This window comes from Ctenopharyngodon idella, chromosome 11, assembly GCF_019924925.1.
Source record: "Ctenopharyngodon idella isolate HZGC_01 chromosome 11, HZGC01, whole genome shotgun sequence".
Classification (NCBI taxonomy): Eukaryota; Metazoa; Chordata; class Actinopteri; order Cypriniformes; family Xenocyprididae; genus Ctenopharyngodon; species Ctenopharyngodon idella.
The window spans coordinates 23,068,154-23,084,371 of NC_067230.1; the positions used below are offsets into that span (position 1 = coordinate 23,068,154).

The window sequence follows — 16,218 nt, forward strand, 5'->3', positions numbered from 1 at the left end:
AGAATTTTCAGCAATAAAGCAGGGTGTCTACAGAATAGCTTTAGCACAAGACTGTGGCCCACCGTACCTGTGGTTGAGAATCCGGTGAATGATCATCCACTCGGGCTTGATGCCGTAACGGTAGAATCCTTCCTCCATGGCTGCGTACTGAGGGTCTTTGCTCCTCCTCTTCTCGCTGTTAAGCTCCTCCTCCCCAGAGCCATAGTCGTACGGTGGCGGTTCGTCCATGTCATTCTTCCGCTGGTAGTTACGGTACATTACTGTGTGATATAACTCCAACTGCATCAAGGAAAAGAACCTAACCTTAATCAGAGATACAGGAACAAGCCAAAAGAGCATTCGTATTTTAATTAACGTTGGCTCTACTGAATGTAATGTGGGAATCCCACCTGTAGTTCGCTGACCCAGGAGCAGTGCCAGTAGGACAGGCCAGCCCATTTCACAAACAGCTGCCTTTCTGGACGGCCCTTCAGTGGTATTTTGGCCAAACTGTCCACCTTCTCACCATCCTGCCCAGGGGGGACCTCAGGTGGTAGAGGAGGATCGCCCCACACCCAGTGCAGAATTTTCTGGACTTTCCCTTTTAGCGGTGGGCACTAGGGGAAATGTGGATGATGGATGAGGAATACTGTTCAACTGCAAACAATGCTTAAAACAATTTGTATATTTACTTGTGCTTTGAGTTTAATTTCAGAAGAGATTAAAATAATTAGATTTATATATATTGATTTTTGTGAAGTTTACATTTTAAATTACATTTTGAAAAATACATTTTAAAATATATTAAATTAGATAACTACTTTACATTGTAATAATATTTCATAATTTTTTTTGTTTGTTTGTTTTTACTGTCTTATTCATCAAGTAAATGCAGCCTTGGTGAGTATAAAAGACTTTTTTCAAAATTTTTGAATAGTAGTGTAGCTTGGCTTCATCCAGTTAATCAGACTACAACCAGCCTCGGCGTTGTGCCTTTGCTCCAAAAGACAGCAGTAATGTGTATTTAATCCTATAAATATTCAATTACACTGTGTCATGTATACTTGGACAAACAGGTGAAGACTATAGTTTAACTACGGAAAGACTCACTAGTTTGATTATAACACCCTGTTTAAACATACTTAAAGTCGTCATGAAACCGAAGTTGTGAGTCTTTTCTTTCATATTGTGACATATATTCGAGTAATTGCTTCTCAAAAAAGAAAAAATGTAGAGCAGGACTTGATTTTGCCCATAGGGAATTGATTGGATCATTGGATTGTTTGTGATTTGTCTCAGAGAAAATGACTAATTTGCAACTGCGTTGAACTGAACTGATCCTTGCAGATGTTTCTCACCATGCATCGTGGACACAGCCACTCTCCATTGGGAATCTCAGGAAGAGGTGGGTTGAGACAGTGGATGTGGTAGGAGGAAGGGCAGGTATCACAGCATAGCAGCTCTCCTCCGTCCTTACAGACTCTACAGAACTCCATGTGGTCATCTTCCTCCTCACCCGCAACATCGTCTTCCTCCTCCTCGTCATCTTTGGCCTCCCACTGAATGCCTTCTTTTTCCTGAGAGATGAGGCGGTAAACTGTCAATTCGAATAGCACAGGTTCTGTGGTCTTGAATATACTAGAATGTATGACTTTGCATGTAAATGCTTGTTGTCAAGCAGGAAGGGATTTCCTCACGCAGTGGGGGCAGCTCCATTTGCCCTCGGGGGCTTTCTCCAGTTCTGGATCCAGACACACCAGGTGATATGCTCTGGGACAGGTGTCACATAGAATGATCTCTCCTCCCTGCTGACAAACCTCACAGTAGTCTTGATGGTCTGTCTCGTAGCCGTCTCCATCCTCTCCTACACGAATACAGTTTAAAGAGAAACCTGTTATTGTTTTATGGAACAAAAGTATTGTTCAGTTTCAACACATAATACTTATATGTGTTGTAACAACAGTATTTCAGTATAACAACAGATTCTGTCATTAAGACACTACTGCTCAAGTTTGGTTTGGGGTCAGTAAATTTTTTTGAAAGAAAGAAATTATTACTTCTATTCAGCAAGGACACATTAAATCGATCAAAAGAGACAAAGTAAAGACATTTATAATGTCTACAAAAGATTTCTAATTAAAATAAATGCTGTTCTTATGAACCTTCTATTCATCAAAGAATACTGAAAACAATGTATCACAGTTTCCACAAAAATATTAAGCAGCACAACTGTTTTCAACAATGACAACAATAAGAAATGTTTCTTGAGCAGTGAATCAGCATATTAGAATGATTTTTGAAGGATCATGTGACACTGAAGACTGGAGTAATGATGCTGAAAATTCAAGTTTGCATCATAAGAATAAATTACATTTTAAAATATATCAAATACATATTAAATTATAATAATATTTCAGAATAATACAGTTTTTACTGTATTGTTGATAAAAAAAAAACAATGCAGCCTTGGTGAGCATAGGAGCTAAAACTAAAACTATTAAAAACACTTTTGTTACTTGAAATAAAGCTGAAATAAATAAATATAAATATGAGATGAAAAATGTAAACTAAAGTAAAATTAGAAATGTTGCCTTGGCAACTAACTGAAATAAATTTAGGATGAAGTTCTAAAATTACCAACTGAAATAAAACAAACTAAACTGAAATAAAACTGAAACCAAAGTAAAACTATTCAAAAATATTTAAAACGAAGTAAAACTATTCAAAAATATATAAAAAGAAAAGGGAAAAAAAGACAAAAAACACATAAAATTACTAAAATGAAAAATTACATATAATTATGATTAAATAATTATAATTATTATTAATAAAAGCGCTTTACTTTTTCTTTTTTTTCGTCCTCGGCGGGCCGACTTTTTTTTTGGTGCCGCTGAAGTGTCTGAGCGTACAGAGGCACTGTGAATGCTGATGTCATCAAAGTCTGAAAAGTCATCCAGGAAATCTTCCTCGCTCTAAGACATAAAACATTAAAAAGTCTCAGATCGGAAACTATTAAACATGAGAAGATCATAGCATGAAAACCAACTTCAGAAAGTACCTAATAAAACTGGGTGGAATCAGAACTCTAGGCAAGTGTAGTATATCTATACCAACGATTCATTAACTGTTCTGGGAAGTGATTTTTTCTCAATTATAAAGCTATAGGGAATCTTTCCATGTGATACAGGTTAAGCCCTAGCAAGTTTTCAGTGAAAAGGCACTCACCGAAGAGCCTTTTTTCCTTTTTCCACTCTGGCCTGCTTTTGATTTGGACTTCTTCGGTTTCCCTTTCTTTTTTGTTTCTTTCACTGGCTTACTTTTTTTTTTAGCACCAGGCCCTGCAATGCAGTCCAGATGAGATAAACAAAACAGAACATTTTTTTGTGAGATCTGAAAACAATACTCCATTCTTCAGACATACATAAAACATTTGCAAACATGCATTTTAGTAAAGAAGCTGAAATTATATATGTATACAAAATGGTGTCTAAAGTGTGTAATATTTTCATGTTAAAATACTTATCCCATACCTCTTATCCCAGCTTAATATCCAGAGTCAAATATGAATAAGCCATTCATAGTTTGAAACTACACACTTCACTTTAAAATTGCAAAGTTAAGTAAAAAAACACACGCATTCGGATAAAAAAGAATTACCGACCGCCAATCATTAATCATGTTACATATGTAAACAAAGTAAAAACCTCCACTAATTGCTTTAGAAATCCGAATATTATGTTACCCTTTCCCTCTTTGGTTTTGGCTTTTTTGATTGGCCCAGATGGTGAGATCTGTTGGATACTTCTAATACAAATGGGCGGAGCCACATTGACAGTTTCCACAGCAGCTGCCACAGCAGCCGCCACAGCAGTTGCAGAGGTGCCTTTAAAAGGGTTGTTCGCGCTGAACTCTCTCCATTTTGCTCCAAGCACCGTCATCATTTTTGACATGGGGATCTTGGGGTTCTTCTTGGCAATGAGGGGCCTAACCACAAAGAAAAACGGCAAAAAAAAAAATCTTAGACACTGAAGTTGAGATTTGTGTGGGAAATAAGTTATAAGATGCTATGCATTGTGGTGATTTTACTCTACGTAAAGGATGTTCTCAGGAACTATGACTCAGAAATCGGAAGTATATACTAAAAAAGTGTCTATCAAATCATATATTATGCTGGTTACAATAGACGTGCATTGTGTGGGTCTGACAGCACATCTTGTTTCAATCCCTGTTATTAGAAAACCTGTCATCATAATGCAATTACTTCATACAGGCATTAGCACTTGCCAGAAGGAACATTTTAAAATAGAACACGACATCTTGACAGCAGAGCATTAGAACGTCCAAACAGAAGGAAACTTTGAAATCCTACCTAAGAAACTGGCTAAAGGCTTTGTAGTTTGTGATGGTTTTATAGTCGTCCTCTGAGAAGGCATACTGCACATCTTCGAGACCCCACTCTTGCATCAGCTGACTGGATGACTTTGGTTCCTGGTGTCACATGAGAAACCGTTATTCATTTATTCCCATGGCTAACAGAGCATAACAGAGCATTTCTGTGAAATGTAAGAACCTTCATGTTTCCATCATCATCATCATCGTCATCCTCATCATCATCTTTCTTTCGCTGTTTTGTTTTCCTCTCCTTCTTCTCTTTGGGTTTCTTCTTTTTCTTCTTCAGGGTGCTGTAGGTGCTGCTCTCACTTCCCGACCTGTGACCACGATCCTCTCTATCTGACATGTCATCCAGCCTGCTAGGAAGCCCCTGTAAGTACAAGAACAGACATTAATGGGAGAAATTGTAACGCTCAATATGGCGGCTGTAGGAATGAAGGTCCAGCCTTTCAGTTAAAAGAGCCAATTGGCTTTTTGGTGGAGTCTGCACACGTTTGCAGGACCCACCGGAAAGATATTTTTCAGTTTTAAGCATGATTTTACTGTGAAGCACAATTTATGATACATTGTTGTTTTATTGCTGATTAAAACATGATCTTAACAAACAGTTTTAACAAAGTAGCCAGTGTTTTCCATTAATTATCATAATGATAATCAAAACAGATGATTCATAATGAACCAAAAATATACTTCTCATGATAACATAAAAGACCTTTAACCTTGTTTTGTGCCATTGCTTTAGTAAAGCATCTGTCAAACTAAAACTGAAATCATTTTTGTAGACAGATGATTGCAGCATTTCACTGAATTTGCAATGAGAAGCATTTAACAACCTGTTGTCACAGAAACTTAAAGGGTTAGTTCACCCTAAAATGAAAAAAAAAAAATGTCATCCTCGTGTCATTCCAAACCTGTAAGACTTTCGTTCATCTTTGAAACACAAATGAAGATATTTTAAATCAAATCTGAAAGATTTGTGTCTATCCATTGACAATCAACGCAACTACCACTTTGTCACTTCAAAAAGTTCATAAAGAGATTGTAAAACTAATCCATATGAATTGAGTGGTTTAGTCCAAATTTTCTGAAGAATTCTGATGAACAGATTGAATTTAGGCTTTTATTCACTTAACATTGATCAGCGAAGATAAAAAGAAGCTCAACCGTAAGTGCTTGTTGCATAAGAACAAACTTCATTGGTTCTTGCGGAAGCTCAAACGTGCTGAGTAACACGAGAATGAACCTCATTGGTTCTTGCATGTCAAGCAAACATGCTTGAGCTTCTGTTTACCACAACTGGTGTGTGTGCTGATCAATGTTTATATGCGAATAAAAGCCAAAATTAAATCTGTTCATCATATAAAGCAATCATGTCTCTTCAGAAAATTTGGACTAAACCACTAAATTCATATGGATTAGTTTTACAATCTCTTTATGAACTTTTTGAAGGGTCAAAGTGGTAGTTGCGTGGTCTGTCAGTGGAGGGACAGAAATCTCTCAAATTTCATTAAAAAGTCTTCATTTGTGTTTCGAAGATGAGGTTGAGCAAATGATGACAGAATTTTTCATTTTAGGTGAACTAACACTTTAAAGATTACACTATAAAATATTTATTTATTTTACAGTACAGTTGTATTACAATGGTAATATATTTTTGTCTTAGAGATAATAATAATAATAATCATTTTAAATGATGATGATATTATTATTATTATTATTATTATTATATGAATTTCCCCATTCATTGTAGCTATACATGCTTATGTCTACTGTACATAGAAAAGAGCCGCCTGGAGGTATTATCAAGACAACTGACTTGTCCTAAAGGGACTTCGGTGCAGGCTTATTTAAAATAGCGCTATAAACTTTATAGTGCACAAATTAAGCAATCGGGGGGCACAGAAATCTTGCCTCTGGAAAAATAAAACTTAAATACTTCGTAGGAGCATTAAAACAGAGATCTTTCAAATTGGGAAAGACCTCGTATTCATAGATTTTAATTAAAAACAGGCTTTACTATGGCATAATTATTGATAATGTAAAATCAACTCCACATTTTCAATAAAGGAAAAACCAGATCATTACGACACTATTATTAGTAACATCTGGAAGCAGGGAAACCAATGAAAATGATCATACTGCTAGGAAACACACATGTTTCTGTGGTTAAATTACTGTGTGTGAGTTTATGTGTGATTGGAGAAAGCCTGTTGCTGTGCTGCAGCTGTGCACTGGCTGGCAGACGTCTTCTCGGCGCAGGGTAGGCCGGCATTGCCGCAGAGCGCACAAGCTCCACCGGCAGCAGTTCTGAGTTGCCATGGAAACCAAACTGTGCAGTGTTGGGGGGTGGGGGGGGAGCTCTCTCTACTGCAGCAGCCAATGGAACAGCGCCATCCAATCAGACGCGTTTGCATAACGAGCTTGTTATGAAGAGTGCCCATGGTTGCAGTGCCTGTGTTCTAGGGCCCGTCTAGACAAATCTCAATCACGTACATGGGGGAGGGAGAACGAGAAAGTGAGAGAGGAAGGAGAGAGAGGGAAAGAGGAGGGGTGCTTGTGCAAAAGGCAAAGACTAGAACCACTAAAAAGCTCCACAGCTGGAGCTGAAAGGTCTCCCAAAATCTAAACCACAATTATCTCACAATGTACATCAAAGGGAAAAAAGATCCAATGTAAATAATGCGCCACAAAGAGGTTTTCAGGCTGACACCATCCTGCAGTTCTTCCCTATAGAAAATGCAGTATTTAGTTTAGCTAAAAATGAAAATTCTGTCATAATTTACTTACCCTCATGTTGTTACACACCTGTCTGAGTTTCTTTCTTCTGTGAAACCCGAAAAAAAGAATGGTGAGGCAGATTTGCCACTTTCCAGGCATCAGATATCATTGGTTCTTGCGTCTTTCTTGTGATTATTCACAATACATTGAATGTTGAATCTAGTTTTGTGACCTATGGCGGATGGGAAGATATTCAACAAATAAATACAATTTCAGGCTTTTCCACACACAAAGTTATTGTATGGCTTCACAAATTAGAACATAGCATATGAGTCGTATGAAACAAAAATAATGTATTCATCTTCATCTTAATTTTCATCTCATTTTCCAGTAAAAAAATATATTACTTATACTTAAATGTACTTACTAATCTTAAAACAAAACACATTTATCGATGTTGCATAAGTTTTTAAGAAAATATCTTGAATTAAGATCATTTTCTTACCCCAATTTGTATTTTTGTTAGGTAACATTATTCAATAAGGTCCTATTAGTTAATGTTAGTTAATGCATTCATGAGCATTTGTTACAGTATTTATGAAACTGTTCATTGTTAGTTCATGTTACCTCAGGTCTATTAAATAATATTAACAAATACAACGTTTAATTTTAATAATGTATGTAAGCAAATGCTGAAATTAAGATTAACCATGATTGATAAATGCTTTAGAAGTACTTTTAATTGTTAAATTACTAATGTAGTTAACTAATGTTTACAAATGGAACTTATTGTAAAATGTTACCTTTTTTCCTTGTTTTAAACAAATCGAACCAAATTTATTGAAGTTTATATGCTTTTAATATCAATGTTTTAATATTTTTTTTTCTAGAAAACAAAACAATAATACTAATATTTTATGAAATTTTCTTTTTTAGAAATTTGAAGAATTTTTGCAGTGTTACTTCTGTGCTACTTCTATGTCCTTTTTGGAGCTTGGCAGCCCCAGTAACTATTCACTTTAATAGAAAGTATGGAGAAAAAAGCAGCGTGAACACTGCTGCAGAAGAAAGAAAGGCACACGGGTTTAGAAAGACATGGGAGTGAGAAAATGATGAAAGCATCCTCATTTTTGGGTGAACTATGCCTTTAAATACTGCATTTTCTGTGGGAATTAACTGCATAATAATGTCAGCCGTCTTTGGGATGTTTTTTCCTGGGAGATCTTTTTTCCAAAAACATCCTCATCCTCAACACAACCAGACTAGAAAAAAGCTCATCTGTACTACCGAAATGTCACTTATCATTGTTTACATCTGACAAAGCATCAATTCTCACTCTCCTGTTAGAATCCCCAGACTCTCCACAGTCTATCAGGCTCTGGCGCAGGTGGTCGGCTTTGGCGAGCTGAGCTGTTAGATTTGCGGACAGCAGAAGGGCAGGCGGCGGTTTTGACCCGCATTGATTTGAGCCCGTGTCTGACACGGCACTGCAGGGAGAGCATGACTGACGCCAAGCAGGGCTCTTAGCTGCTGAGGGGAGACCTCTCTGCCCTCTCCACGGCACATTTACCACTGCTGAGAAGGAGGGAGGGTTGAGAGAAAGACTGTATCTGTGCAAGGAGGCGGAGAGAGCGAGGGAGGGTTAGGGATGAGAAAGAGAGGAATCCCTCTCATTATCTCAATGGTAAGTACAGTCAGCTGGGGGGACTGTGACCGACTGACCTGTCAAGCGTTTTATCTCTCGCCAAGGCGCAGAAAGAGGACTGACTGAAGGAAAAAAAGCTGATTGGTAAACAATCCAACAAAATACCCTGAAGTCAGGAGAGCCGTTTCATACTGATCATTCACCTCATGAGAACAGCGCTTATGCCACAGCCTTGTAGACAATAGCGCACATGGCCTTTCTTATGAGTGCTATTATGTAATGTATGCTGAAGTCAGACCAGGGCGCTACTTGTTATGGTCTACTTGGATGGTCTAATGTCAGCTTAACTTTTCTGAGAAGAAACCCTGTTTTTCATAAGATAGTCTCCATTTTTTGGTCCCCTGACTTCTGTGGAACACAAAGGAAGATATTTTTTTTATATATAAGATAGTGTTTTTTTGTTTTTTGTTTGCATTCAATGAAAGTTTGGAGTTATTTTGGACCCCATTGACTTTCATTGTATGGACAAAACATTTTTTTTAATATATCTTTTATGTACCACAGAAGAAAGAAAGCTATACACGTTTGGAACAACATGGGTGAGTAAATGATTTTGGGGTGAATTATCCCCTTGAGTATGTGTTGAACTGGAATTGTACCCATTTTTTTATTTCATAAAAATAACACTGGATGTTAAAAAGGGGACGTAACAGGATGTTTCAATGACAACTTGACCAAACTAGTAGCATCTGACTGAACTTTAGACCATGCTGAACTATTTGAATTTGAACTGCCCCAGGTTTTCACATTAGAAATCTGGTCACCTCACTGGTGACACATTTATAGTAACCGATCATAACATTTACAGCCATTAAAAAAACAAGGATGCTATAAATACCAGAAATGTAGGTTCAGCCTAACAAATCTATGTCACATGAAAATAAATTGCATTCTGGTTATGTCATGATGACATTTATTTAATCCATGCTTCAAAAAATTAGATAACAATTATAAGGTTTCTTACCTCCTTCTTCTTCTTTTTCTTAACTTTGGACTCTTTTCCCTCCATTATCTTGCTTGGTTTCTTCTTCTTATGCTGTTTAACTGAATCATCCTCAGAGAAGAATCTCTCTAGCGGTGACAGGGGGACACTCCTCTGACGTTCACCTTCCTCATCCTCATCTGAGAAAAAACAGAAGTAGTTCACAGTTGATGAGATTCACACATACATCACATCTCCACCATCTATTCATCCTGTTGGGGAAAGTTACTTTTAAAAATAATGCATGATAATATTGCTAATTGTGAATGAAAAGTAATTACTTTTGTGTTACTTTTTCTCACCTGGGCTGGGCTTGCTTGTTTGTTTTTTAATAACAACAAAAAAAGATCAATTTTTTTGGCAAATGTTAACCAAAAGTTAAATGAATAAGCCTAAAGCAGAAGGAAATGCATATTTACAGCTGTACAGTAAAGGGCGCAGCTCAAACAAATCTTTCAGCTGTGCTGCCATTCTGAATTAAAGAACAACAGGATACAGGAGAAGGAAGTTCAACACTTTTTCTAAATCTAATCTAAAGTAATTTTTGCTTATTAGTATGGTTGAATTAGATAATTGAAGGTCAGCAGCAAAGACATTGGTTAATAAAGTGAGATTAAATACATAAAGTATATTTGTGCAATTTAATATAGTTAATTATTACAGGTTTGCATAACATTCTGAGATTGCATTTCACAGTTTTTATTCATTTTGTGGAATACTGAATGTTTTCGTGGAAGTGGGATGAGTAATTGCATGTTCACATTTGGTCTAGAACTACAATAACCATCATGTTCACATAGCGCACACAACACCTCTGACCTTTATTTCTGTCAGGAGAGCTGTCAGTCAATAAATGTGAAAAAGTAACTTGCGTTACTTATTTGAAAAAGTTACTTGTAATGAGTTACCCCCAACACTGATATTGATATAATGAGAAAAAGTAACTATTTTACGATTTTGTATGAATGTTTTTGTCTGTCTGTCTGTCTTCTGTTGGGGGATTGCCTGTGAAGCGGAGACTCCTTCACTCCTTTAGAGGAAAAGCAACAATTTTTTGTTGACACACTGAAGGGGGAGCGAAAATAGTGAGGTGAGGTCTCTGCCACCTGCTGAACTGTGAATCTCTCACCGTAAACAAAAAACTACTGTCTGGCAGCACATATTCACTGTAACACTTCAATAATGTCATGCTGTCAAAAAGGCTAAGCTCAAAAAAAAAAAAAAAAAAGAGAGACATCAGGGAGGCATCCTTTGCAACCGGAGCTCTACGGTACGACTCCTGCCGACTGCCTATCGTCAGCTCAGACGGCGGCCCATAAAATATGCAGTGCGTGTGGTGGAGTCAATCAGCTAAAGCCCTGTCCCGCAGCCCACCACGCCCCGTGGGAGCTGCCGGAGATGGGGCTTTCCCAGCCTCTTGGATGCTATCCTCGAAATCCACTTAACCTTCATTTAGCTGCCACTGTTTGAGGACTTCAGCTCCGGTGAGAGAAGCCCCTACGCGGTTCAAGCCCAGCTTGCAGCCCTACAGGGCATTTTGGGTATTTACTCACATAAAATACAGAGCTCCCCATCTTTCTGTCAGCCGCTGGGAGGCTTTTTCTTATTTCAATCTTCTTCTGCACATAAACAGAGCAGTTGCCTGTGAGATGACGGATATTTAGGGCAGTGCGTCTGCAGTACATCTCACAGGGAGGCTCTTTCATGTCGGCAGAATATGTCTGCTGCCTGCCAGGCGCATCAAGCTCACATCTCGTCTTCATTCATGTCTCACTTACAGTCGTGGTGATGCAACACAGCACTCTTGAAGTGGGGATATCTTGCAAAGGTTTTACATTGTCAACTGACTTTTAAGTGATTTGATTTATGTTGAATTCAGGTGAAAATTCATATTTATAAATCAAACCAATGTGAATATTAATCTACCAATTCAAATAAGCTGAAGTGTATTTTTTCAGTGTTAAGACTTTATCCAATTCCAATTTAATATGCAAAGAAAATGCTATTTTTGCATCCCGGAGTCGCTGCAATAGGCAGTCGCGTTCTGTGCCATGTTCCTGGGTAAACAGAGCCTCGGCCAGGTACCGGCAGGTGTTTAAAAGCTGTGCTGCTGCCATTTGCTACTGGTACCAGGCCTGAAAATGTCACGACTGCAGCCATACATTTCTGTGTCAGCTAAGCATGGACATTGGGGTAACTTTGACCTTGCAACAAGGGCTAGGTCATTGCCGCACTCCATTAGAGATGGGATTCATGGCCGGGCTCGCTCTTAAGAAGGGGAGCGTTTACAGGAAAACGCATTAGCTGTCTGACAGACTGCGTATGTTAATAGTACCCCCACCGTTAATGTGATGAGCCAGCATGGTTCGAACACCTCCTCATTGAGACCTTCGAGTTTTATAGGCCCTGTCTCTACTTTCTGAATACTACATCTTTTCTCTAAGTCCAAGGCTAACTCACAAACCTTTGCTCTGCTTTGCAAAGACATACAGTGGCAAAAATTGCAAGTACACAAGCAAAGCAGTCTAAAATTAATGTCCTAATAACCCATAAAACTAGAACAAAGCCACTGTGATTGAGTTTGGATGCTATAATTATTTTATTCCAGCATGCATGTACTCCAGTAATTTGTTGGTAAAATTCATAAGATGTTTTAATTTGACACACACTGATGCAGAGACTGATGGCACACAGACATAAGTGTGTGATGCAACAATGATTTACACGCATGCACGCACGCACGCACGCACAAACTCCAGCAAAGAGGAAGGGGTGTCAGCTTTCACAGCGCAGCTTCCAAAAATAACCCCCACCAATCAGAGCGATGAGCAGAGGGAAGCTCATGATAATCTTTCAATTTCAAAGATAAGACTATGTAAAAGAAAACCAGACTGGGAGTAGAGGAAATAGAGGAAGAAGAAAAAAAAAAACACTCAAATGACTTTGGATCAGTTTCACCCTAATGCGTCCTAATGAGGATCAACATAAACAGAAACTCATTGTTGAGGCACGACGTACAAATGAAACAGTGCTAACAAGAATGGTGCAGGAAATATAGAATGTTTTTCATCATGAATATGATCTTTTTTTTCTTTTGAGAAAATTACATCATCATTTACTCACCATCATGTCATTCCAAACCTGCATGACTTTCTATCTTCTGAACAATACACAAAAGAGGATATTTTGAAAAATGTTTTCGTCCATATCAGGATTCCAGACTAACTTTTTTTTACTAGGCGCACTGTAGCCACTTACTGAAAATTTTATGAGCACAAGCAGAAAATGCAGCACAGTTATTCACATTTTCCCCCATTTTGACTGATTTACAAATGCCTTGGTAATAAATAGACTTGACCTGTGCAGTTTTATTTTAAGTTTGCAAGGCTCCAGATTAACATTTGAGGGCAGCATTATCATTCATAATGTCTAAATAATAATTCAAAAGCAAAATAATTGAAAATAAATATTAGGGACTGGAAATGGCAGCCACCTACTGGTTACAATGGTAATTTAATGTCTTTTTTATTTTTAAGTAAGTGTGAGTTTTCCTACATTTTGAAACTTTTAGTTTTATAAATGGGGGAAATTTATGAAGGATGAACAAATAATGTTCCATGGTTACAGTTAGTGTTACTACATTAAATCCATGGTAAATGTTGTTCATTTGTGGACTTAAAGCCCTCTATAACTTGTACATTCATGGCACAATGTTTCTCCGGGTTTTCACATCAGTGCTGTTTGATCTACGGCTTATAATGGAGGACTCTGTGCCGAGTTTGAATTCTTCTCACTAGATCTCGCAGCGATGTTATTAATTCTGTGGTGAATTCGAATGTTTTCTTTACTGGATCTCCCAGCGCTGTGTAGTAACAGTGTCATGTGATCAAGATCGGCTCGTGAGTAGCTTCAGCTTGCGGCTTGCGCTGCCACTGCACTGACATTGGTCCGAACTGATAAACAGTCCGTGAAGCACAAATGAGTAGCGCGGTTTTGTTCCACTTTCATTACATTTGCCATTATGTTGGTCAACGTTCTGGTGGTCACGCCAAATTTTGCTCGCACAGGCAGGAAAAATGGTCGCAAAATGTGACCATTTAGTCGCAGTCTGGAGCCCTGCATATAATGAAAGTCAGTGGGGTCCAAAACAAAGTGTGGACCCCATTGATTTTCGTTGTATGGAGGAAAAAAAAAATTCAAAATGTCTTCTTTTGTAATCCACAAAAAAAAAAAAAAGTCATATAGGCTTTGATTGAACGACAAGACTTTACAGATTTTAATTTGTGGGTAAACTATCCATTGAATCTGCTATGAATTTTGAGATCTTTGAAAATCTTGGGAAATCACTCTTTCTCTCTGGAACCGCTCCATCCTTTTTTCCTGATGTGGCACATGAGGAATGTGGATCCAAGTTGCAACAGTTTAAAACTAACTGATTAACATGTGCATATCTTAACGAAGCCAATGCACATTTATTATCCAAATCTGAGGGAGCTGAAATAACATTAAAAACCATGCAAATTTTGAACTGGCCTTTGAATTCTTTATCATTTTTCTTTCTCTTAGTGTTTTTATAAATCATCTGTTTGTTTCTTTGTATCTGCGGTTAGGGCATGCCCCAGTGATCACTTCATTGCTCCTTACCGAGGGGGCCAGTCATGTGCTCTGCAGTGTTTGGATCATACACTGTTTGCAATTTTCACTTTGATGGCCTACTATACAAACTACATTTTCAATACAAGTCCTATCACATTACTGCATCTTAGATTCACTGTAATTAATTGAAAATAAAGAAAAATATGCTTTACGTCTTTGTTTTTTTTTAGAGAAAAAATTGTTTTAATGTAATCTGACTGTACAGGAATTATTACGCAGTGGTTTAATACAATAATTTAATTGAAAAGCTTATTTCAAATCTTAAATATTAGATACATTTTATTAATCTCACCAAAAATACATCAGCCACCTCAATATAATTTCAGTAATGGAACCTGTGAAGATGTTCTGGCCTGCACAACAGACTCAATGAAAGCAATCACAGTGAATGGGACTAAAAAGCATAACCCAAAATCCTGGCCAGTCCTGCACTGCATAGATTTCTCATTTTTAGCACATGCGGGGGCTTACTGTCTACACGGAAAGAGCATGCTGGCTCATAAATTATTTCTCAATTATTAATTCTTCTGCATATTGCACATTATTTCAAACCATTTGCAGCCCTCAGCAGCTTCATCTCCGGCATGTTGCCGCCTCGTAAAAAAAAAGAAGGTAAATACGCGATTGGGGTGCAAATGAGATAGTCGTGCTCAGGTCGGTCACGTGATTAATTCGCCACTAATTCAGAGGCAGCCTAGACCAGGCTGTGAGCGAAAAACTATAAATGTATTGATTTTATTGAACTGAGGGCCATGAAAAAGGCAGGCAGGCAGGCAGAACTGGGTCTTAAATACACCACTGAGAACTCTGCTCTCACAATCTATGGCTTTTGAGACCAATCTAACGTAAAAAAACATGATTGATGAGTCTCTTAAAATAAGATGCACGCCCTTCACCAACACAAGAAGCATAAACAGAGTGACATCATAAGGATACAGTTAAACAGCTGTGATGAACCCATGGAGAAGGTTGGCTTTGGAGCTAACCTTGAATATTACCAGAGAACCAAATATGCAGCATCAACATGAAGAACAACTTTTCAGCAATAATTTTCTGTAAAGCAGCTGTTGCACCAAAAAATCAGTTACTTAACATTTATTTAAATTAAGCAAATGCCCCTCTTTCAGGCAACACACCACAGGTCTACACTGTAAATAAAAATGTGTATATTATATATATATATATATATATATATATATATATATATATATAGTAAAAGACATTAAATTATAAATTACTGAAAATGAATGGAAGTTGAAATTATGAACCTCATCAGTTACAGACAAATATATAAGTCTCCTAAAACAGTAAATATTGTTGAATTGACATTATAAGTAAAAAAATTATGAATCACCTTATAATTGATTTGTACTAAAGAGGCCCATTTTAATAAATTGTATCATTATCAGTACATTTTACAGTAACAAACAGATTAACAATAAATCAGAATGAATTATATAATAATACAAACCTATGACATATACAGTTAGGAAGTGTAAAATTTAAAATGACCAAAACTATAGAATCCCCACTGTATTTTTACTGTAAATTCAGCAAACGTTTTTACAGCGTAGAAAACAAACTCTTATAAGATACCGTGGACTGTCTTGGCTAAAGTCTGTGCCCCTCAAATAGACCACAGAGGCAGAGGATCATTGTAGCTGATGTTTTCCTGTCACACGTGGCTCTGTCAAGCACATGCACTACTTTTACAAGACACTGTGACCATAGAGTAGCATTGTCACCATCAGACCTTAAATATTCCTATGAGAAATGCCATAACACC

At 37.5% G+C, this 16,218-nt stretch overlaps 1 protein-coding gene across 2 annotated transcripts in view; it reads right to left on the reverse strand.

Annotated features, from left to right (window-relative positions):
• The window catches only part of chd5 (chromodomain helicase DNA binding protein 5), a 35,541-nt gene that overhangs the window by 18,615 nt on the left and 708 nt on the right, over positions 1-16,218 (reverse strand). For both annotated transcript variants that reach the window (XM_051912554.1, XM_051912553.1), the window contains exons 2-11: positions 9,759-9,916; positions 4,550-4,741; positions 4,349-4,467; positions 3,722-3,963; positions 3,205-3,317; positions 2,822-2,951; positions 1,677-1,843; positions 1,338-1,556; positions 390-596; positions 68-279 (exon numbers count right to left, since the gene is read on the reverse strand). In XM_051912554.1, coding sequence (XP_051768514.1) covers positions 68-279; positions 390-596; positions 1,338-1,556; positions 1,677-1,843; positions 2,822-2,951; positions 3,205-3,317; positions 3,722-3,963; positions 4,349-4,467; positions 4,550-4,741; positions 9,759-9,916 — 1,759 coding nt within the window. The remainder of the gene's footprint in view (positions 1-67; positions 280-389; positions 597-1,337; positions 1,557-1,676; positions 1,844-2,821; positions 2,952-3,204; positions 3,318-3,721; positions 3,964-4,348; positions 4,468-4,549; positions 4,742-9,758; positions 9,917-16,218) is intronic.